Raw genomic sequence first — 24,961 nt, forward strand, 5'->3', positions numbered from 1 at the left:
TTCTTTGCTGCTGGAAGTACTGTGGTCGGAGCCCCACCAAAGGGAGCTACCGGCTACAAAGACAGGGGGAGAGGTCAGGAGACCACTTTCCCCAGCAGCAGTTTCGCTGCAGGAATGGACCAGCATGCTGGCAGCCGTGCCACTACCGGCAGGGGTGCTGACAGCATGGCCAGCCATGGGCCCACTGAAGCCTCCCTTCCCAGCCCGAGACTTTGTCCTGGACTGCTGGGTTTTTAAGGGGGGAGGTGGCCGTTGAGGCCATGTGTGCTTTGCACAGGGGGGGGGTATATGTGGCAATGTGCCCCGCCCCTGTGTGTGTGTTATGTGTTGTATGTTGCGTGCGTGTGTTAATGTTGGTGTATAGTCATTGGGACACGGGATATAAATGGGTCTGTGTTTCACGTGTAGTTAAAAATGTATAATTATATTTAGGCACGGGATTGCACTATCACATCACGTGCAAGTAAAGAGTAATAGTATGTGAGCACGGGATTGCACAGAATTAATTCACATGCTGGGATTCAAGTGGATAATTAATTAGTAATTGAATCCCAGCACAATAGTATATATAGACGCACATTTCCTTCACTCGGGGTGTTGGGTGTTCGGTGAGTGGAGAACGGGAGAGAGAGAAGGAGAAAATAAAACAAAGTAATAATAAGAAGTGTTTTCACTCACCGTGTTTGTTCGTCTGTCTGTTTAAGTGTAGTACGTTTTTGTCTTTTTGTTTTGGCTCGAGTGCCGTGTCCTGTGTTTTTGTTTCAAACCTTTTATTTTCTGTGCTGTTAATTATTAAATGCTGAACGCGATCACGCGCTCAGCTTAACCAAAACTCCAAGTCTCTGTGTGTTACTTCCTGGCTCTGGTCTGACGCCACCCACTCCAGCCGTCTTTGTGACAATGCCCCACATCTAATTCCTGATTGGTGACGTTTTTACCTTTTTTTAGTATGTGTGTGTATGTGTGTGTTCGTTCTTGTGCTGTTTACCCAGGCCCCTGGCCATGCTCGGTTCCGAGCCAGATTCAGATGTGTTGTGAGTAGATGTCACTGTATCAAATTTAGACGGTATGGTAACCGTCAAATACACCACGGTTATCGTCGTACTGCGGTATAATGTAATTTTTTTGTAATCTGTTTTTAAACAGTAGGGATTCAAGGAAATGCATGCACATGGATTAGGGAGTGGTTAACATGTAGAAAACAGAAAGTACTGATTTAGAGGAGAAACCTCAAAATGGAGCGAGGTAACCAGTGGTATATCACAGGGATCAGTATTAGGTCCTCTGCTATTCCTAATATACATTAGTGGTTTAGATTCCGGTATAGTAAGCAAACTTGTTCAATTTGGAGACGACACAAAAATAGGAGGAGTGGCAAACACTGTTGCAGCAGCAACGGTCATTCAAAATGATCTAGACAGCATTCAGAACTGGGCAGACACATGGAAAATGATATTTAATAAAGAAAAATGTAAGGTACTGCACGCAGGCAATAAAAATGTGCATTATAAATATCATATGGGAGATACTGAAATTGAAGAAGGAATCTATGAAAAAGACCTAGGAGTTTTATGTTGACTCAGAAATGTCTTCATGTAGACTATGTGGGGAAGCTATAAAAAAAGGCCAACAAGATGCTCGGATATATTGTGAAAAGTGTTGAATTTAAATCAAGGGAAGTAATGTGAAAACTTTACAATGCATTAGTAAGAAGACCTCATCTAGAATATTGTGTTCAGTTTTGGTCACCTCGTTACAAAAAATATATTGCTGCTCTAGAAAGAGTGCAAAGAAGAGCGACCAGAATTATCCCGGGTTTAAAAGGCATGTCGTATGCAGACAGGCTAAAAGAATTGAACCTATTCAGTCTTGAAAAAAGAAGACTGTTTCAAGCATTCAAAAATTTAAAATGTATTGACAATGTCATTTTTCAGTATTTGTGGGGTGCGTTAACCCTTAGCGGTCCATTTATTCAACGCGTCTCAGGCGCGTCAGGTCCAATTTATTTTCACATGCGCAGTTTACTTTAGATGCGCTGTTTAAAAGTATTTTTTTTCACAGTAAAACAGGTTTAAAAAGCACTGCATATCAACAGGACACTCAGTACTGCATCTCCAACCTCACCCCACCCCTTGTTCGCTATATTTTTAAAATACCTCTTAATAATAGTACATACCGATAAATCATCTCTTGATCACTCGTTTTATCACCAAACTCCTCAATAATGCGATCCAAGTCGTTATTTTATTACTATAACATCTAAAAAAAGCTCTGCAAATGTCTGTGATGTTCTTTGAGCACTGGATGCAGAAGCAGCTATCTTGTTTGTTTATGTCCGTGTTATCTATGTGGTGTCGGGGCTATCAGTATTCATGAGCCCCTTTTTTTTTTTTTTGTTTCTCGGCTTCTCACGGCTCCTATCAGTCTCACTCGGCCATTGAATGGTTTTCTCGGCTTTTTCCAGAGAAAAAACGACTAGAGACCTGTTTTTTGCGTCTTTTTGATGACCGGAAAGGGAAAATTGCGATGTCCGACATAGGACTGCAAAGAGTTAATCATTATTTTTTCATTCATGGTTTGGCGGCCTCGTCTTTTGGGTGGGGGTGGGGGTGGGGGTGGGGGGGTGGGGGTGGGGGTGGGGGGGTGGGGGTGGGGGTGGGGGGGTGGGGGTGGGGGGGGGGGGGGGGTTCATAGCTATTTCCTATCTGCGGCACTGGGATGCATGTAACAGTTCATATTTTTCCAGCCGGCCTTATGCAGGTAACCTTTGCACACCCAAGGACAAGGCCTCCGGCCAAATTTATTATTCACTCGGGCCCTGAGCGCCCATCACAGTTCATCAAACCATCTACAATTGCAATCAATAAATCTCATCCATGGTGGATTCTCCATGCTGAAATTATTGTCGCATAGTGTGAAAGCACCCGTACCACTGGCTGGGAGATGCCAGTGTAAAAGCACCTGTACCACTGGCTGGGAAAGGGATATGATTAGGTTACAGTGTGTCTGCCTGTAAAAGAGTGAACTGATTCTGCACTAACTGCTTTCTGTAAACTATAGGGACTCCCCTCTGGGCAGAGTTATAGTATTGCAAGGAGTTCAATATCATAGGTCTATGCAGGTTGATCCAAGGTCTTAATAACAGAATTTAATATATAACTGCCACAGTCTAAATAATGAATACAATATGAATATGAGTATTCTGTGGCCATTTTCTTTACACAATGTATTCACAAAAAAATGGCATTGAACCCTGACAGACCAATAAAGGCAGTAAAGGAAATTGAATGCATTACAGTGTTGTAATGAGCGGAAGTGTGGAGAATACCCTCTCCCACAAAGATGCCTCTCCTCTCTGCAAGGAGGTGAAAGTCTCTGAAACACCGCAACACCATTTTAAACATTGGGCATTCAGAACAGAAAACAGGAGGCACTTTTTTACACAGAGAATTGTGAGGGTGTGGAACCAACTCCCCAGTAATGTTGTTGAAGCTGACACCCTGGGATCCTTCAAGAAGCTGCTTGATGAGATTCTGGGATCAATAAGCTACTAACAACCAAACGAGCAAGATGGGCTGAATGGCCTCCTCTCATTTGTAAACTTTCTTATGTTCTTATTAAAATGCCAGAGCTCTTTAAACTTTAAACAAATATTTCCCATTCTGCTTGCTGTAACTTGACCTCTCTGCTTTCTTCCACAGACTATGCAAGCAGCGCGATGCCCGACAGACGACCTGTCGCTGACAAACTGTGCTGTCGTGAACGAGAAGGACTTTGAGTCGGGACAGTAAGTACACTGCTGACACTTGATTAGCATCTTTTTGTTACAATTTAAAACTAAGATTATTTGAACATTTTTGGGGGATTTTTATCATTTGAGTGTTAAAAGTTAATCTTAAGAAGAAGCTATTCCTAGGTGTACAGTTTTTATGCATATTTTACGTTGCTGTTTTTAGCATCCGTATAGATGGAAGGCAATTTCACCTAATGATGAGATTTCTAGAGGAAAAACAAATATCGTTTTTTTGTATGTTTTTTCTAAAAGCTATCTAGTGCTCACAGAAATATAGTGCAGTTTCTCAACAGCCTGGCTACCTTTGTTGGATCCCGCTGTACTAAACTAATTTCTATTTTGTCCAGCTTCTTGGTATCTCCAAACTAGTTACTTAAACCGAAGCTTATGTTACTGATTGATAGCTAGACACTATTCTATATCTATTACATATGTACTTCAGAACTTCTGAACATCAAATAGATCAATACAACAAAAAAAGTATTACATTATAATTTCTAATGCCATTAAATCAGAATAATGCAATCCGTAATATTCCGTGATTAGTAAAGGGATACCTAATCAGGGCTTTAAACTGGCAACAAAAAAGGGCTAGGCCAAAATGGCCTTCAGTTCAATAAATTTGTAGAGGGCACCAAGGCCTCTAAACTTAGGTCAAGGCCAAAGTGTAGGATGTTGTGTAATTTTGCTTAGGATTGGCTTATTGGCCACATAAAGAAACAACACAGTTTAATTTAATAATAACTTAACTTAATTTATTTAGTCAGAAAAGGCTGTTTTATTTTTTTGCAAGGACATAGCTCCCTGCGCTGAAGCCTGGCTTTTCAATCACTAATCCACAGGATGTTTTTTGTTCAATTTGATTTAGTCCCCACGGAAATCTGCCGTAAAATCTGCAAAGATAAAAATATATATTCTGCGGCAAGTTTCAATTAAAAAATAGTGTTAATCGGTATTAATAAATGAGAAAAAGTAAATAACAGTTAAGTAAGCAGTAACCCACCACACGGTGTGCGGGAAGACATAGGCACGCCTGGGTGTGTTGTGAGGCACAAGGCCATCGGCCACATGCTTTCAACCACCCACAAGTGCAGTAAGATATATCTTACTTTTACAATTATACTTCCTGTATCTTGTATTTGAGTTTACTCTTGTAGGTATCCATATTCACGTTTTTTTGTAATTGTTCTTATTTGAAATCATTCTAATCCATTTATCGTACTTACTACATGCTCATACTGGACTTCACTGGTATAAGCAAATATTTGTACTATGAGTTAACTGCTCTTAGCCTAACCTGCTCTTACATGTAATTATTTATTGTATTGTTTATTTTGTTCTTATTTGAATTTGATCTTATTTGCAACTGATTTTATTGTACTTTTATAACTGCTCTTATCTGTAATATGATTAAAACAAATACAATGTGTAACCCATACTGATCTTGGGCATCAGTCGACTTGTCAGTGAACACTGACAAGCAACCAGACTGTTTGTTTTACCAATTCCATAATCTCCTGCTTGTGATACTCGGCAACTTTAGGTAAGTTGATGAAGGAATCGCTCCACCATTTGCTGCACTCAGTCTGAAGAATGTACCTAAGTTTTGGTTGTCCAATTTTTCAAGTCAAAGTGTAATATGTTTCGTGCTTCACGGTTTTCAGTGGACCTGGAAGTCACCGTTTTTTGTTTCTTTGCAAGTAAAGCAGCCGCAGTACTGGTCTGGATTTCCGCCTTTCTCTTTCGGTGAATACTTGAATCTAAATGCCTGTCAACAGCCTGTTCTCGGTAGTGATAGCAGAGCTGTACAGTTGCGTTAATGTGATTTTTTTTTTGTATCAAATACAAATAATTATGAGAATTTTTTTTATTTCTTAAGAATATTATAAAAATCGCAGTATTGGACTAATTTCACGATTTCTGCGCAGCCCGTGAAATCACGATTTACACAGGGCCTTAAATATGATTTTCTGTAATGTGATTTTCTATAGTGTGATGTTTTGTAATGTGATACTTTGTACGGTGATATTTTGCAACAATTGTAAATCGCCCTGGATAAGGGCGTCTGCTAAGAAATTAATATTTATAATAATAATAATTATACTGCACAGCCTGGAGTGGGTTATTGCGCTTATAAAATATTAAATTACTCTGTTTATATAAAAAAAACAAAAAACAATAACATTCAAACTTTTAAATTTAAGCTTTATATAATGTATCGTTAAGCCAGCGCAAAATAGGTCCTATACATAGTCTTTAGAAGCTACAAATTTACTGGAAAAAACGTGTTACTGCTGCGTAAAATATATATATATATATATATATATATATATAGTTTAATATATATACACTGAGTGTACAAAACATTAGGAACACCTTCCTAATATTGAGTTGCACCCCCTTTTGCCTTCAGAACAGCCTCAATTCGTCGGGGCAGGGACTCTACAAGGTGTTGAAAGCGTTCCACAGGTATTTTGGCCCATGTTGACACCAATGCTTCCCACAGTTGTGTCAAGTTGGCTGGTAGTGGATCTCTACTCTGAATAGCTCGTTCCATCTCATCCCACAGATGCTCAGTTGGATTGAGATCTGGTGACTGGGCAGGCCACTGCAGTAAGCTAAATTCACTGTCATGTTCGTGGAACCATTCCTGGACAATCCTAACCTTGTGGCATGGGGCATTATCCTGCTGAAAAAATCCATTAGCAAATGGATACACTGCTGCCATGAAGGGATGCACCTAATTGGCAATGATGTTCAGATATCCTGTGGCATTCAAACGTTGCTCCGCTTTTATCAAGGGGCCCAATGTGTGCCATGAAAACACACCCCACACCATCACACCACCACCACCAGCCTGCAATGTTGACACGCGGCATGATGGATGCATGTACTCATGTGGTTTTCTCCATACCCTAGTCCTCCCATCAGCGTGAAACAGCAGGAACCAGGATTCATCAGACCAGGCAATGTTTTTCCAATCCTCCAGTGTCCAGTGTTTTCGTTCCTTAGCCCACTGCAATCGCAGTTTCTTGTGTTTTGCTGAAAGAAGTGGAACTCTATTAGGTCGTCGGCTGCCATACCCCATTCATGTCAAGGTACGACGAGTTGTGCATTGTTTTATGGGTCAATGTTGTCTGTTGCTCTGCACAATTCGTGTCAGCCTCCTTTGGCCTCTTTCATCAATGAGCCGTTTTCGACCACTGGCCTGCCGTTGGCTGGATGTCCTTTGGGTGGTGGACCATCCTTGATACACACGGGAAACTGTTGAGCATGAAAAACCCAGCAGCGTTGCAGTTCTTGACACACTCAAACCGGCGCGCCTGGCACCTACTACCATACCCCTTTCAAAGGCACTTAAATCTTTTGTCTTGCCCATTTACCCTCTAAATGGCACACATACACAATCCATGTCTCAATTGTGTCAAGGCTTAAAAATCCTTCTTTAACCTGTCTCCTCTTCATCTACACTGATTGAGGTGGATTTAACAGGTTACATCAATAAGGGATCATAGCTTTCATCTGGATTCACCTTGTCAGTCTATTTCATGGAAAGAGCAGGTGTTCCTAATATTTTGTACACTCAGTGTATATATAACAAACAGCACACTGTCACTGGTAGAATTCATAATATAGGGTACTGTCTGCCTTTTACAACTTCACAAGGCTAAAATAATAACATTTTACTACATGATTTTTGTGGGCATTTGTTTATATTATTGTTAAGTATAAACATTTTGTATAAACTGGTTATAAAACTGTTTCAGCGAGACAAAAATAAGTGTATTTTATTTGAAAACACGTAGATATTTAAATGCCAGACCCTGTCCTTTACTTACACAAACATTATATTTAAAGTGCACTATAACTCTGACTCCCATTTAATCAATGCCAAACTTGACATGAAAAAACATGGTTGCAGATTTCCTAAATTCTGACTTGGTTTGCGGAGATATTCATGTGCTGCATAATCCTTTAATCCTTTTTTAACTGCCAGTAGACACCGTGCTATTAGTGTATGTGAATAGAAGTGCCTCCCTGATCAACCGCAGCTCTAGTTACACAAGCTTGTAATATTAAGTAGGATTGTACAGCCACGACTGTTTTAATAAACAGTTTTTTTTTTACTGTGTTTTTTCACCTGACAGTATTACATCGATTGTGACATTAAAACTCAATAAATCCATAGTGAGACCAATCCTTCTTTTTAAAATTATAAATGTGTTTATTCTTTTATTAATTGTTCCTCTTCCGAATCTTCTTGGAACCATTCTGTTACTATTACCAAACTGCATTTCAGCACTTTAAAGAGATGGCAAACAGCAACTGTGACTATCATGGTCATATTCTTGTTTCTAATTAGAACCTCTGTCCTGTCAAACACAACGTTGGTGCGTGTGTTGTGTAATCAAGCAAAATGGCTTTCTACCATGAAATGATTCCTATACCAGCACACGTTCGAAGTAGTCATGCTGGCATTGTCTTACACAATACATTTTTCAAATCCTTCGCCACCGTGGTGAACTTGGTGAAAATTAATTGAGCCATACAGGAAAACATTTTGCTTGTGGCGAGCGTCTAGCGGGAATGTAGTATGTATATAGTGTGTGTCTCTCTCTCTCTCTCTCTCTCTCTCTGTGTGTATATATATATATATATATATATATATATATATATATATATATATATATATATATATATATATATATATATATATATATATATATATATATATATATACACACACACACACACACTACCGGTCACAAGTTTTAGAACACCCCCATTTTTCCAGTTTTTATTGAAATTTAAGCAGTTCAAGTCCAGTGAATAACCTGAAATGGTACAAAGGTAAGCGGTAAACTGCCAGAGGTTAAAAAAAAAAAAAGTTTAGGTTACCAAAAACTGAAAAATAATGTACATTTCAGAGTTATACAAAAAGGCCTTTTTCAGGGAACAAGTAATGGGTTAACAACTTACAGCTGTTCTGCAGCAATGAAAGTAAATTAAGCCTTGAAAATTGATGCTAACAATTCCTACAGGTGTCCCAACTTTTGTTGATTACTTACAAACCCTCTGTCTGTATAAAAGCAGTGTTGGAACAGACTGTGTTACTACACCCTCTTAAGCATTATTTGGACAGTATTGTACTGCAGGAAGTAGTAAATTGCTCTCATAATGGCGAGAAAAAGGCAATTAACAAAGGAAGACAGACAGACCATTATAACCCTTAAAAGTGTAGGTCTTTCCTTTAGAGAAATTGCAAAGAAAGCCAAGGTGTCAGTGAGTACAGTTCCCTACACCATCAAAAGGCACTTGGAAACTCTGACAGGAAGTGTCTGGCAGAATCAGAAGACAAGTTTCTGAGAGTCAACAGCTTGCGTGATAGGCGGCTCACAGGACAACAGCTTCAAGCACAGCTTAACACTGGTCGAAGTAAGCAAGTCTCAGTTTCAACTGTGAAGAGAAGACTTCGAGCTGCAGGTTTGACAGTCGAGTGGCAGTAAGAAAGCCATTGCTAAGATGGCAAAATAAGAAAAAGAGGCTTGCCTGGGCCATGAAGCACCGCCAGTGGACTACTGAAGACTGGAAGAAGGTCTTATGGACCAATGAATCAAAATTTGAAATCTTCGGTTCATCACACAAGGTTTTTGTACACCGTCGAGTAGGCGAAAGGATAGTTCCTCGGTGTGTGACACCAACTGTCAAACATGGAGGAGGAAGCGTGATGGTCTGGGGCTCTTGCTGGATCCAGAGTCGGCGACTTGCACAGAGTGAGTGGCACCCCGAACCAAAACTGCTACCACAGCATTTTGCAGCGCCATGCAATACCCTCTGGTATATGCCTAGTTGGTCAGGGGTTCATCCTACAGGAAGATAATGACCCAAAACATACCTCCAGGCTATGTCAGAACTACCTTAGAAGAAAAGAACAAGACGGTAGGCTTCAAATCATGGAATGGCCAGCACAGTCTCCAGACTTAAACCCCATCGAGCTGGTTTGGGATGAACTGGACAGAAGGGTGAAAGCAAAGCAACCTACAAGTGCAACACATTTGTGGGAACTTCTGCAACAGTGTTGGGAAGAACTTTCCGAACAATATTTGATTTCCATTGTAGAAAGAATGGCACGAGTGTGTTCGGCTGTTATATCTGCAAAAGGTGGCTACTTTGATGAGTCAAAAATTTAGATTAAATTTTGTTAAACAAAACGATTCCATGATTTCTTTTTTATCTCCAATTGTTTATTTGTTCTATGCTTTAATTTCAGAGTACATTGAGACATTAAACTGCGTAAATTTCAATAAAAACTGGAAAAATGGAGGTGTTCTAAAACTTTTGACCGGTAGTGTATATATATACACACACACACAGAGTCACCTCCAAAATTATTGGCACCCTTCATAAAGATGAACAAAAAAGGCTGTATAAAATAACACCGGTAATGAGCTATATTTTATGCTCAAATATATGGGAAAACCATATTATTTTATTCTAATACAATTGCTCAGAGAAAGTTTTTTCTCAAAAAGATAGGTGTCGGAATTATTGGCACCCCTAAAGATTCTTATGAATAAAATCAAACAAAATTAAATCTGCATTAACATTCTTCTACTTTAAATTCATCACAGTCTTAAGGAACTGTATTGTGGCCTTCCATGACTTCCTGTTTCACTGGGGTATAAAAATGAGGTAACACGCATATGAAATCCATTTGTCATCCATCACCATGGGGAAAGGTAAAGAACTCACAAATGAAAAGAGACCAAATGGTTGTTGACCTTCATAAATCAGGCAACGGGTACAAAACCATAGCTAAAAAACTAAATATACCACTTACCACTATTAGGGCAATAATTAAGAAGTTCAAAACCACTGGAACAGTGGTAAACTTGTCTGGTAGAGGACGCAAGTGTATCTTGCCCCCACACACAGTGAGGCAGATGGTTTGGGAGGCAAAGGGAAATCCAAGGGCCACAGTTGGAGAATTACAGAACTTGGTTGCATTTTGGGGTCACCAAGTCTCCAAATCTACAATTAGACACCACTTCCATGCCAATAGGCTATTTGGAAGGGTTGCCAGAAAAAAGCCTTTATTGAGAGCAACCAACAAACGTAAGCGCCTGGAGTTTCCTAAATGGCATTGGCACTTCGATTGGAACCGGGTGCTATGGTCAGATGAGACGAAAATAGAGCTCTTTGGCCACGCACAGCAGTGGTAGGTTTGGCGTCAAAAGAAGGATGCATGCGCAGAAAAGAACCTCATACCTACTGTAAAATATGGTGGTGGATCTTTGATGTTATGGGGCTGTTTTGCTTCCACTGGTCCTGGGGCCCTTGTTAAGGTCAACGGCATCATGAACTCTACCTAGTACCAGGACATTTTAGCCAGAAACCTGGTTGCCTCTGCCAGGAGGCTGAAACTTGGCCGCAAGTGGGTCTTTCAGCAAGACAATGACCCCAAGCACACATCAAAATCCACAAAGAAATGTTTAATTGACCACAAAATCAGCATTTTGCAATGGCCATCTCAGTCTCCGGACTTGAACCACATTGAAAACGTGGTTTCAATTGAAGAGGGCAGTCCATAAGCACAGACTGAAGGATATCAAGGATCTGTAAAGATTCTGTATGGAAGAATGGTCTTAGATCCCTCCCAATGTGTTCTCCAATCTTATTAAACATTGTAGAAAAAGACTCAGTGCCGTTATCCGTGCAAGGGGAGGGTGCACAAAGTACTGAAAACAAGGGTGCCAATAATTTTGGAGGTGACTGTGTGTGTGTGTGTGTGTGTGTATATATATATATATATATATATATATATATACAGTGCCTTGCGAAAGTATTCGGCCCCCTTGAACTTTGCGACCTTTTGCCACATTTCAGGCTTCAAACATAAAGATATGAAACTGTAATTTTTTGTGAAGAATCAACAACAAGTGGGACACAATCATGAAGTGGAATGAAATTTATTGGATATTTCAAACTTTTTTAACAAATAAAAAACTGAAAAATTGGGCGTGCAAAATTATTCAGCCCCCTTAAGTTAATACTTTGTAGCGCCACCTTTTGCTGCGATTACAGCTGTAAGTCGCTTGGGGTATGTCTCTATCAGTTTTGCACATCGAGAGACTGAAATTTTTGCCCATTGCTCCTTGCAAAACAGCTCGAGCTCAGTGAGGTTGGATGGAGAGCATTTGTGAACAGCAGTTTTCAGTTCTTTCCACAGATTCTCGATTGGATTCAGGTCTGGACTTTGACTTGGCCATTCTAACACCTGGATATGTTTATTTGTGAACCATTCCATTGTAGATTTTGCTTTATGTTTTGGATCATTGTCTTGTTGGAAGACAAATCTCTGTCCCAGTCTCAGGTCTTTTGCAGACTCCATCAGGTTTTCTTCCAGAATGGTCCTGTATTTGGCTCCATCCATCTTCCCATCAATTTTAACCATCTTCCCTGTCCCTGCTGAAGAAAAGCAGGCCCAAACCATGATGTTGCCACCACCATGTTTGACAGTGGGGAAGGTGTGTTCAGGGTGATGAGTTGTGTTGCTTTTACGCCAAACATAACGTTTTGCATTGTTGCCAAAAAGTTCGATTTTGGTTTCATCTGACCAGAGCACCTTCTTCCACATGTTTGGTGTGTCTCCCAGGTGGCTTGTGGCAAACTGTAAACGACACTTTTTATGGATATCTTTAAGAAATGGCTTTCTTCTTGCCACTCTTCCATAAAGGCCAGATTTGTGCAGTATACGACTGATTGTTGTCCTATGGACAGAGTCTCCCACCTCAGCTGTAGATCTCTGCAGTTCATCCAGAGTGATCATGGGCCTCTTGGCTGCATCTCTGATCAGTCTTCTCCTTGTATGAGCTGAAAGTTTAGAGGGACGGCCAGGTCTTGGTAGATTTGCAGTGGTCTGATACTCCTTCCATTTCAATATTATCGCTTGCACAGTGCTCCTTGGGATGTTTAAAGCTTGGGAAATCTTTTTGTATCCAAATCCAGCTTTAAACTTCTCCACAACAGTATCTCGGACCTGCCTGGTGTGTTCCTTGTTCTTCATGATGCTCTCTGCGCTTTAAACGGACCTCTGAGACTATCGCAGTGCAGGTGCATTTATACGGAGACTTGATTACACACAGGTGGATTCTATTTATCATCATTAGTCATTTAGGTCAACATTGGATCATTCAGAGATCCTCACTGAACTTCTGGAGAGAGTTTGCTGCACTGAAAGTAAAGGGGCTGAATAATTTTGCACGCCCAATTTTTCAGTTTTTTATTTGTTAAAAAAGTTTGAAATATCCAATAAATTTCGTTCCACTTCATGATTGTGTCCCACTTGTTGTTGATTCTTCACAAAAAATTACAGTTTCATATCTTTATGTTTGAAGCCTGAAATGTGGCAAAAGGTCACAAAGTTCAAGGGGGCCGAATACTTTCGCAAGGCACTGTATATATATATATGTATATGTATATGTGTGTGTGTGTGTGTATATACAGTGCCTTGCAAAAGTATTCAGACCCCTGACCAATTCTCTGATATTAATGAATTACAAATGGTACATTGAAATTTCGTTCTGTTTGGTATTTTATTTTAAAACACTGAAACTCAAAATCAATTCTTGTAAGGTGACATTGGTTTTATGTTGGGAAATATTTTTAAGAAAAATAAAAAACTGAAATATCTTGCTTGCATAAGTATTCAACCCCCACATATTAATATTTGGTAGAGCCACCTTTCGCTGCAATAACAGCTTTAAGTCTTTTGGGGTAAGTATGTACCAGCTTTGCACACAGTGTCTGAGTTATTTTGGCCCATTCTTCTTGGCAGATTTGCTCCAGGTTGTTCAGGTTGGTTGGACGGCGCTTGTGGACTGCAATTTTCAAATAGTGCCACAGATTCTCAATGGGATTGAGATCAGGACTTTGACTGGGCCACTGTAGGACATTCACCTTTTTGTTCTTGAGCCACTCCAATGTTGCTTTGGCCTTGTGCTTGGGATCATTGTCCTGCTGGAAGGTGAATTTCCTCCCAGGCTTCAGTTTTTTAGCGGATTGAAGCAGGTTCTCTTGCAGTATTTCCCTGTATTTTGCTCCATCCATTCTTCCTTCAATTTTAACAAGAGCATCCCCACAGCATGATGCTGCCACCACCATACTTCAATGTAGGGATGGTGTGTCTTGAGGCATGGGCAGTGTTAGGTTTGCGCCACACATAGCGCTTTGAGTTTTGGCCAAAAAGCTCTATCTTGGGGGGGCTCCCGAGTGGCGCATCCAGTAAAGGCGCTCCACGTGAGTGCAGGATGCGCTCTATAGCCTGCAAGTAGCGAGTTCGAATCCAGGCTATTCCTTTGCCGATCGAGGACAGGAGCTCCCAAGGGGCGGCGCACAATTGGCCGAGCGTCGCCCGGGGGGAGGGAGGATTAGGTCGGTCAGGGTGTCCTCGGCTCACTGCGCACTAGCGACCCCTGTAGTCTGGCCGGGCGCCTGCGGGCTTGTCTGTAGCTGCCCGAGAGCTGCATTGTCCTCCGATGCTGTGGCTGCATGGTGAGTCTGCAGTGTGAAAAAAAGCGGTCGGCTTGACGGCACACGCTTCGGAGGACAGCGTGTGTTCATCTTCGCCCTCCCGAGTCAGCGCAGGGGTGGTAGCGGTGAGCCGACCGTAATAAATAATTGGCCATACCAAATTGGGAGAAAATGATAAAAATAATTGGCAACGACTAAATTAAAAAAAAAAAAAAAGCAAAAAAAAAAAAGCTCTATCTTGGTCTCATCTGACCACAAAACCTTTTCCCACATCGCAGCTGGGTCACTCTCATGCTTTCTGGCAAACTCCAGACGTGCTTTCAGATGGTACTTTTTGAGTAACGGCTTCTTTCTTGCCACCCTCCCATACAGACCAGTGTTATGCAGAGCTCTTGATATGGTTGACTGGTACACCATTACTCCACTCCCAGCCACTGAACTCTGTAGCTCCTTCAAAGTGATTGTTGGCCTCTCTGTGGCTTCTCTCACAAGTCTCCTTCTTGTCTGAGCGCTGAGATTTGAGGGACGGCCTTTTCATGGCAGTGCCTAGGTGGTGTGATGCAGCTTCCACTTCCTGATTATTGATCCAACTGTGCTCACTGGGATATCCAAACACTTGGATATTATTTTGTACCCCTTCCCTAATCTATGCATTTGTATTACTTTATCTCTAACTTCTGTAGAATGCTCTTTGGTCTTCATTTTCCTTCAGATTCACAGCCTGACCAATGAACCTTCAACAGTGGGTTTTTTATCCAGAAAATGTGACAGCAACTTTAATGGTTCACAGGTGGAGGCCAATGGTAAGGTAATTGTGTCCTCGTTAGGGCAATTTCTTTCATCGGTGTAAACTGGGAGCTTCCACAGCACAGGGGTTGAATACTTATGCAAGCAAGATATTTCAGTTTTTGATTTTTCTTAAAAATATTTCCCAACATAAAACCAATGTCCCCTTACAAGAATTGATTTTGAGTTTCATTGTTTTAAAATAAAATATCAAACAGAACGAAATTTCAATGTACCATTTGTAATTCAGTAATATGAGAGAATTGGTCAGGGGTCTGAATACTTTTGCAAGGCACTGTATATATATATGAGGCTGTGTGGTCCAGTGGTTAAAGAAAAGGGCTTGTAACCAGGAGATCCCCGGTTTCAAATACCACCTCAGCCACTGACTCATTGTGTGACCCTGAGCAAGTCCCTTAACCTCCTTGTGCTCCGTCTTTTGGGTGAGACGTAATTGTAAGTGACTCTGCAGCTGATGCATAGTTCACACACCCTAGTCTCTGTAAGTCGCCTTGGATAAAGGAGTCTGCTAAATAAACAAATAATAAAAATTATATATATATATATATATATATATATATATATATATATATATATATATATATATATATATATATATATATATATATAATTACAAATGAACTAATCTTACTCATTTCTGCTTAGCAGAAGTGACCAATTACCCTGCGCGTTCTGGGGAAATTTAGTTACTGCAGCAGTCATGGTGAATGCCGGAGAAAGAAGCATGGTGTGGAACTATTTTGGATTTCAGCCAGATGACAACGGCATGACAGCGGACAGCCAAAGGGTCGTGTTCGTTGTTTGTTTGTTATTTTTGCTGATGTGACTTAATCACGTAATCGTGTTATGCCCTATAGTTTGAGGGGCATTGCGGCGGTTGTGAAGGACACCCACGGCCATTGCCGCATGGCCGGCGTTAATTTCGAGGCCTGCCTAATGCACTGCAACATTGTGCCACAAGCACTGCTTATTTTGGTGCTTGATTCATGTGCTTTTTTAAAGACGCAATTAGAAAATGTAAATTGGTAACCAATGTTGAACCAGAATCATAGGGGAAGTTTCTTGGGATCTGTGTAAAACTGAAAATATCAAGGCAAGGTAAACAGGCCTAAACTGAAATGATAATTTGAAAGACACATCAGCGTTATTGTTTTAAGGTTTTAAATCCTGATTTCACAAACCCTGATTATCTCTGCGGGCCACCTTACCTAAAGTAGTCCAATAGAAGTGATAATCAGAGTTTACTCATTATATACTGTGTGAAGAGGGATATCATTTTTGTTTCTATCCTAGTATGTGCTGACCGTGATTTTGCTTCCACATATGCTTCAAGTTCAAGTTCTTATCTGCTTGTGGGTCTGGGGTTTCGTGCCTAGTAATTTGTTGGTAGCTGCATTCAGACCTTTTGCCTAGCTGTGATATGTAATCTTCAATTTTGAACAATGTCTGTTTTTTTTTTGTTTTTTTTTTTTAAGTAAAAACATTTTACTTTGTGTAAAGAGAAGACAGTTAAAACAGTAAATGTGAATTTATTGATAAGAAATGTACAGATGGTACCCTAGTTCATTTGATTTGGATTTTAAACTTGTATAGACAAGCTGTTAAAGACGTGATACTGTATTATCGATGATTTAATTTCAAGTCATAAACTATGTTTCTTTGTTTTGGGGGAAACAGCCACACAAATGTAAGTGTAAAACTGTAGGACCAACAGCACTATGGAATACAGCCTGCTGTTTTGAGAATAGTGTTGAATCTTGTTTTCAGTACTTTTTATTCAGTTTATAGTTTTTCCTTTTTTTAAGGTTTAAAAAAAAAAAACGTGAAAGCAATGAACTGATATGTATGTGCATACAAATAAAAAAACACACAATGCTTTGCTTGTTTGAAACAGTTTTACATTTAATGTACTTGTATATAACACCAGTACTGCTGTCAGATGTGCTTTCCAGAGTGACATTATATACAGTGTAACACTCAAGTTTGGGACTCATTTTTAAATACTCATTTTTAAGTAAACCTTTAGAGTGCAATATATGTACATGTATTGCTATTTTTGTAAACATCTGAATGCTCATTAACCCTTAGCGGTCCATTTATTCAGCGCGTCGGGTCCAATTTATTTTCACACGCGCAGTTTATTTTAGACATGCTGTTTTAAAAGTATTTTTTTTCCACAGTAACACAGGTTGAAAAGGCACTGCATATCAACAGGACACTCAGTACTGCATCTCCAGCCCCGCCTCACCCCTTGTTCACTGTATTTTTCACATACCTCTTGATAGTAGTGCATACCGAGAAATCATCTCCTGATCTCTCGTTTTATCATCAAACTCCTCTATAATGCGATCCAAGTCATTATTTTATTACTATAACAGCTAAAAAAAAATCTGCAAATGTCTGTGATATTCTTTGAGCGCTGGATGCAGAAGCATCTATCTTGTTTGTTTATGTATTACTTGTATTGTAACGCTTGAAATGTTTTTGCTTACGATTGTAAGTCGCCCTGGATAAGGGCGTCTGCTAAGAAATAAATAATAATAATAATAATAATAATGATAATGTTCGTGTTATCTTTGTGGTGCCAGGGCTATCTGTATTCATGAGATACGCCCCTTTCTTTTCGGCTTCTATCCGCTCCTATCGGTCTCTCTTGGCCATTGAATGGTTTTCTCGGCTTTTTCCGGAGAGAAAACGACTAGAGCCCTGTTTTTTACGTCTTTTTGGTGATGTTGGACAGGGTCCGATATTGGACCGGAAAGGGAAAATTGCAATGTTGGACCAAGCTAAATCTACAAGCTAAACATGCAGTTTGTCGTGGCTTAAATTAAGCAAATCGTAAAAAGCCGATTTCAAGAACAGATCTGAAGAAACTGTATACGTCTAGAACCGAGTGAAAAAACATCTGCTAACTTGCTCTAAAGTATGGTTTGAGTACAGTTTTTCTTTCGTAGACGAAGAAACGAAAACACTGCTGATCTCTGTAAAAATAACTCTGTTGTACTTACCGATGGCACTGGCCGTGAATATGTCACTCAAACATCAGCATTACAGACCAAAAATCACCAAGGTGGTCTTAAGACAGTCCCAATACCTGATAGACGAATATACTCACAGCCAGATTTCGTACATTTCCAAACTTCACCCAGAACAACCAAGTCTTTTTCAAATTCCATGTGAAGTGATGCTTGAGTTGAAGACATGCACATTCTTTTAGTTTCTGGACATAAGACACTGATGCAATGCAAAAAAGGAAATAAATACATTTCTTCACGCAAGTCTTCAGGAACAAGTCCCCCCTGCTGTGACAGCGATGCTAGTAATACCTTTCCGACACTAAATCAGAGCAACTGTTTCTTTGTTGCAGCTGTTTGTTGATTCTATTGAGAATTGAAAACTTTGTTTCCGAGTTTGATCCGATTTGGGGATTGAAGACTTCGTTGCTGAGAGGAGAGCCTTTTGTTGGTGGATAGAGTAACTGAGTAATGTACCTCATATTGTTGTATGAAGAATTTGTTTTAAAAGTAAACTTGCTATATCCTGAATCTATATACCATTAATAAGCTTAATGTGATATAGTCTAATATTGCCTGCAACAATTTAGTTTAATCTGTGTGTGTATGTGGGCGTGTATGTGTTAGCAAGCTAGGAGTGCTGCTGATAGCTGCTGCTGGGTGTGAGTGTGTAGGTGGTGTCATATTTCAATGGCCCTGCTAGCAGCATGGAAGGCAGAGAGAGCTTTTGATTTGTGTTTTGTGCTTCGAGACTAAGAGATTTACTTTTTGACTTTTCTGATTTATGCTAAATATTTGTGTGCTTAATAAAATACTACTATTGATTAAACATTCCTTGAGTCTAGTGTGTGTATGTGTGTTCATAGTAAATCCTCGATCTTGTAACACGTCAATTAAATATTTTTAATAAGAGGAGGGGGACTATGCTTGAACTGCAGTGAATAGCCGGTCTGAACGGTAGTAAGCACCCAGATGGTGCACTGCTGGCAATACTCCAGATTGCTGTCTGAAAAGGGGCCCTGGGCCTGTGGCAGCAAACTCCTAGGGCTGCTGCACGGCTTGTGGCTTGGCCTGAGGCTTCTGTCCCTGCGCCGGGCAGCAGAACCTATTAAAGTCTCCGCGGCAAGTAGCCTAGGTTGCTGCTGGAGAGTAGGGTGCCAGTTTGCTGGTTTGCGCACTGGGGTGGTCGCTTGGGAAGCAAGTGAACCAGCTCCTTTGTGGATTCCCGTGCGCACTGAAAACGCTACAGCATTTTGTCCACTGCAGGATCAAAGCTATGCCCTGGTGTAATAGGGGCATCCAAAATCGGTGCCTTGTCCCCAAGACCAGAGCTGCCTACGTGCAGCTATCAGCGCAGCCAAGTTCCTGCCTACAGCCTGCCCGTTGAGCTTTGACACATGGAGCAGGTTCTTATTAACCAGGCATAACTCATTCAATTGTTGTGGTGAGGGCCTATTACTGTCAGAAAGGGATCTCAGCCAATAGCACTGGTAGGCTACCAGAATACTATTATAGTTTCCCAGCCGTGCAGCGAACGCACTGGCTGAATAGGCACACTTGAGGATCACCTCCAAATTGGGCCAGGCCCAGCGTCCCCACATCATGCACCCTATATAGGGCATGTGTGACAGGCAGGGCAGGCAGGGCAGGCAGCGCCGAATGTTCATTCAGTAACTCGCGAGCATCGTTCCTTGGTGGGAAACTGCTGTCCAGCGCTTCTCCATCTGCTCAGAGTCCACCGATCGCATGGAACAGCGACGACTTCTGCATCCTTGGGGGAGGAGAAGGAGAGGCAGAGGACGATCAGGAACAGCATCTGCCGTGCTTGTCTTTAACAGGCAGACTGGCCATGCATGTGTTCCAGGGATAAAACCCAGGCATGATGCAAGTAGTAATACAGTGTACAGTAACAATGTACAGGTGCTGCCTCAGTCTGCTTATAGACAGCAACGGGGTGGGTCAAGACCTGAACAAGACCGGCTTGGTACCAGACCGGGTATTTAAGCATACATTAAATGTCACTCACATGGAAAATTAAATTTTTTGATTTGTATATTGCATATTACTAAAAACAAAAGTTGTATTAAAGTCCGCTGCCAAATCGTTATAGCAACTCTGTGTGGCGCCACTGCTGTGCATTAGAGCAGGGTATATTATGCCAAAGCACTGGTGGGGGTGGGGGGGCGATTGTATTGCTTCAGTAAAATATGTACTGAATACCTAGTGTACAAGACATTGTAAGAGTTATATGGTAGAATAAGTATGAAACACTAACACTAATAATTTTAATTTCCAAAACTGAGCACCGTCCCATCCCCCCGTCCCCAGCTCATGTTATCCAGAGGCAGAACTTTCATTTCTTCATCCGACATCTCGACAGCAAAGAGCTGTATAGCATAAGCTGTATTGAAAGAAATGTCTGTCAAACCCTCTGTTTGGGATTTTTTTTTTTGTTAAATGTCCATACGACCAAAAAAAGTTGAATGCAAACTGTGCAAGCGACTCGTATCATGGAGGCACAACCAATTACTGTATATGTCGCAAGCAGCATCAATTACATGTACATAAACATGTATTTTTATTTTTATTTAAATTATAAAAACATGATTACTGTTCTGTATAACGTGTTTTTAAGCTCCATGTGAATGTTTTATTCCATGTATATGGATAACCTGCAAGATAGTAGGCTTTTCAATCAAATATAAACTAGTAGCTATTGTGATGTTGTAGCAGTCAGCCACAGTACTGACTTATGCCAGTAACGCTTTCCTTTTAAGTTGAAATGTAGTTTTATCTTGTTAGCAGTGTTGGTAAAGAACTACTGTACCCAGAAGGCATGGCGTTCAAAAAGCAGTATTGCTTAATTTCATCTGGCTGTTTTAACCAATGGGGAAAAAAGGCTATTTTCTGCTAGTTTTATTGGAAAGGGGCTGCAGGAAAAGAGAGGTCGACAGGAGAGGAGAATCAGTAGGAGGGAACTGGAGAAGAAAGCATGCTTGTGGATACCTTTATATTGACGCTAAGCATAAAAAGGGATTGTTTTGTAACTGTCTTGTTTCGTCTTTATATACTAATCTGTATAGGACGCATCAAACGGAACCATAGCTGCTTCAACCTACAGCGTGTTGGTATTTATTGTATATGGTGAATTATTTGCCATTGTTGAGTACAAACATCATATTTCAATAAAAACCGTTATTAATTGTGTACAGAACTTGTTCCTTGTGTTCTTTGCTGTCGGTATCTCAAACTGATTTGGGGGCTAATAATAATTTTATAACCTTGATCTGTGGTTATTTGAGTGTTAATCTGTACCCAGATACACATCATATAGAGCGTCCACTACAACGTCACCAGTAAATGATCAAATTAGTACCACTGAAGGTTCAAACCATCCTTCGGTAATGTGTTCTGAACCTTCGAAGGTCAAATTGTACCCTTCATTACAGCCCTAGTTACATTTCATACTTGAAAGGGAACAATTTGTTTTTACACCATAGTTCTTAGCGTAACTGAAAACTACAAGTATAATTTCAGTGTGAATTATAGCCGTTTATACTGAAAAGATAGGCGGGTGTGCAAACTTTCATAAGACCAGACTGACATATCTAGACTAAAGAGAACACCTAAAAACAAAACAAAAATACAAAAATAAACTGCACATTTAATAGAGACTGCACGCAGGCAATAAAAATGTGCATTATAAAGATACTGAAATTGAAGAAGGAATCTATGAAAAAGAAAGAGTTTATTGTGACTCAGAAATGTCTTCATCTAGACAATGTGGGGAAGCTATAAAAAAGGCCAACAAGATGCTTGGATATATTGTGAGAAGTGTTGAATTTAAATCAAGGGAATTAATGTGAAAACTTTACAATGCATTAGTAAGACCTCACCTAGAATATTGTGTTCAGTTCTGGTCACCTCGTTACAAAAAGGATATTGCTGCTCTAGAAAGAGTGCAAAGAAGAGCAACCAGAATTATCCCGGGTTTAAAAGGCATGTCGTATGCAGACAGGCTAAAAGAATTGAATCTATTCAGTCTTGAACAAAGACTACGCGGTGATCTGATTCAAGCATTCAAAATCCTAAAAGGTATAGACAATGTCGACCCAGGGGACTTTTTTGACCTGAAAAAAGAAATAAGGATCAGGGGTCACAAATGGAGATTAGATAAAGGGACATTCAGAACAGAAAATAGGAGGCACTTTTTTACTTTTTTTTAATTGTGAGGGTCTGGAACCAACTCCCCAGTAATGTTGTTGAAGCTGACACCCTGGGATCCTTCAAGAAGCTGCTTGATGAGATTCTGGAATCAATAAGCTACTAACAACCAAACGAGCAAGATGGGCTGAATGGCCTCCTCTCGTTTGTAAACTTTCTTATGTTCTTTTTATGTTCTAACATACAAGGCAGTCAATCACAATCATGGATGAAAACTAAACAAACAAATCCTCCCCTCCACGAGGAACGCAGGAGGAAGCGTGGATTGAATCGGCCTATCGGTGACTTGCTTTGTTAACAAACAGGAACTGCCAAATCATTCACTCATTCCATTGCCTGTGCCTTTAAAGGGGATAGTCTAGATGCACACTCATTCACAACAGTCAATGTTTTTGCTGCCAGTCAAACTGACTGACGGCTTCAGTCTCTGTCGATCAAGTCTCTGAGTGGTATTTACCAGGTAACGAAAACACTGAACAAGTTTCATTATTCGTGTCAACTCAGCTGTACTTTATTTGCCTTTCCATTACTGAGCAATAACAGAACGTCTGACCTCCATAGTAAGCAATGGGAGAGCAGTATCCAGTTATTATTTATTTATTTATTATTTATTTATTTCTTAGCAGACGCCCTTATCCAGGGCAACTTACAATTGTTACAAGATATCACATTATTTTTCATACAATTATATATTTTTTTACATACAATTACCCATTTATACAGTTGGGTTTTTACTGGAGCAATCTAGGTAAAGTACCTTGCTCAAGGGTACAAAAGCAGTGTCCCCCACCTGGGATTGAACCCACGACCCTCTAGTCAAGAGTCCAGAGCCCTAACCACTACTCCACACTGCCGGCCAGTTGTATAATCTCGCAGACACTACACTACTGTAGGTGGCAGTGTGATGAAAAGCACACTGAATAAGCGCAAAGTTGCTGTCGTGGGGAGCAGTTTCTGAGATCATTCAATGTGGGCACATTAGAGGACGCTGGACTAAATCCATGCAAAGAATACTGACAAGAATTAATCGAACGACTTTCCCAAGAGTGGAACAGCATCCCTAAAGAATGCAGAAAATACCAAATTCAGGGGATGTTACAATGAGCGAATGCATTACTGAAAGCAATGGGTGCAGGCACACTGTATTAGTGCACGACAGAACATTGCTTCACCATTGCTGTAAACAATAAGTGATGATGTATGTTACTATTTTATATTCTGTGTCTATTCATGAACTTTCTATTTATAATAAAATATGAATGTTCTGATCTTTTTCCTGCCCCTTGGCCTGTATAAACCTAGAGTGTGCCCTCAGAACGTCCCAGCCATTCAGAGCTAACGCAGCCTGGCAGCCTGACATCTCTTCAGCAACATTTTTCTCTCCATCACTCATCAATATTTCAGTGGAATTGCTGCTGTCTCTGTGCATAAAACCTACTTGTTAACCCCAGAGGGGATGGGCAGGAGTCACTGGAGTGAAGCGCAGGCTATGGGAAGCAGACAATCTTCTCTGTCTGGGCCAGGGTTGCTGGTATCAAGAGCCCAGCCTGGATTACTGGCACACTGTATTGGAACTCCTACTCGAAACGTCTTAAGGATGTACAGATTATTTACTCTTCCTCTGAGACGTATTATTGCGTCAACTGGGATTCTGGATGAAACTGTACTACTGTTGCTACTAATGTGATCATTTTGAATCTAATGTTTCCTCCATGACTGCTGACAAATTACTTCCAAAATAAAAATGCACAATTATCAAGTCTAGTAAAGGAAAGCCTTGATCATACATACTGATGCCCAATTAAAGTATCTTTTTGAAAATGTTAAATTTGGCTTCCTTTGACTTAACCACAGCATCTAGACAACTTGTCATAGCATGTACAAACTTGATTGGATTCAGGAGATGGCCTGCGTTAGACGAAACACCTTGATGTTTACATCCCACTGTTAAATATTTAATCAAAATCAACATTAATTCTATGTTACTGATGGGAAAAATCTTGAAGTCAATAAATAGTGTCTATGTGTCCCATAGTTTATGTGAAACAAGATGGTATGTGCTAAATATACTACTATGTCTATTTTTTATCAGTATACACAGCATTTAACCTTCCCTGAACACATATAATCTACGATTAGGCTGTAGGGAAATCCTTTAAGAAGCTCAGTGTGGCTGGGAGCACCAACACTCTTGATCACTTGCTCTTATTCTAATGAAAGCTGGATCTCTCACTGTAAACCACCTGACAAAAGTGGGAGGCCCCCACTGGGCAGCTGCCCCAGTGCACCAAGTCTGCACTGCAGTAAAACACGTAGGAGTCATTTTAAAAGGGTAACGTTTTGTTTACAACATATCAAAATGTGATCATTAAATGCTTATTGAGACAAATTAATTTACTTCAACATATGTGCAGCGCTATAAATGCTATATTATTTGTACTAATATTTATTTGGAGGTTACAAAGACACAGTAGCACAATTGTTACTTTTAATAAGATGAGACATAACAAAATATTTAACTGAAGTCGTTATAAATTTGTCATTAATCTTTTTATTATTATTTTTATTGAATTAGTCAAATATGAAATAT

The 24,961-nt window shown here is 40.2% G+C and overlaps 1 protein-coding gene across 3 annotated transcripts in view; it reads left to right on the forward strand.

The window, feature by feature from the left end:
- The window catches only part of LOC117433404 (vesicle-fusing ATPase), a 129,827-nt gene that overhangs the window by 31,341 nt on the left and 73,525 nt on the right, over positions 1–24,961 (forward strand). For all 3 annotated transcript variants that reach the window (XM_034055634.3, XM_034055635.3, XM_034055632.2), the window contains exon 2: positions 3,702–3,787. In XM_034055634.3, the coding sequence (XP_033911525.1) occupies positions 3,702–3,787 (86 nt within the window). The remainder of the gene's footprint in view (positions 1–3,701; positions 3,788–24,961) is intronic.

Source organism: Acipenser ruthenus, chromosome 33 (assembly GCF_902713425.1).
Source record: "Acipenser ruthenus chromosome 33, fAciRut3.2 maternal haplotype, whole genome shotgun sequence".
Taxonomy (NCBI): Eukaryota; Metazoa; Chordata; class Actinopteri; order Acipenseriformes; family Acipenseridae; genus Acipenser; species Acipenser ruthenus.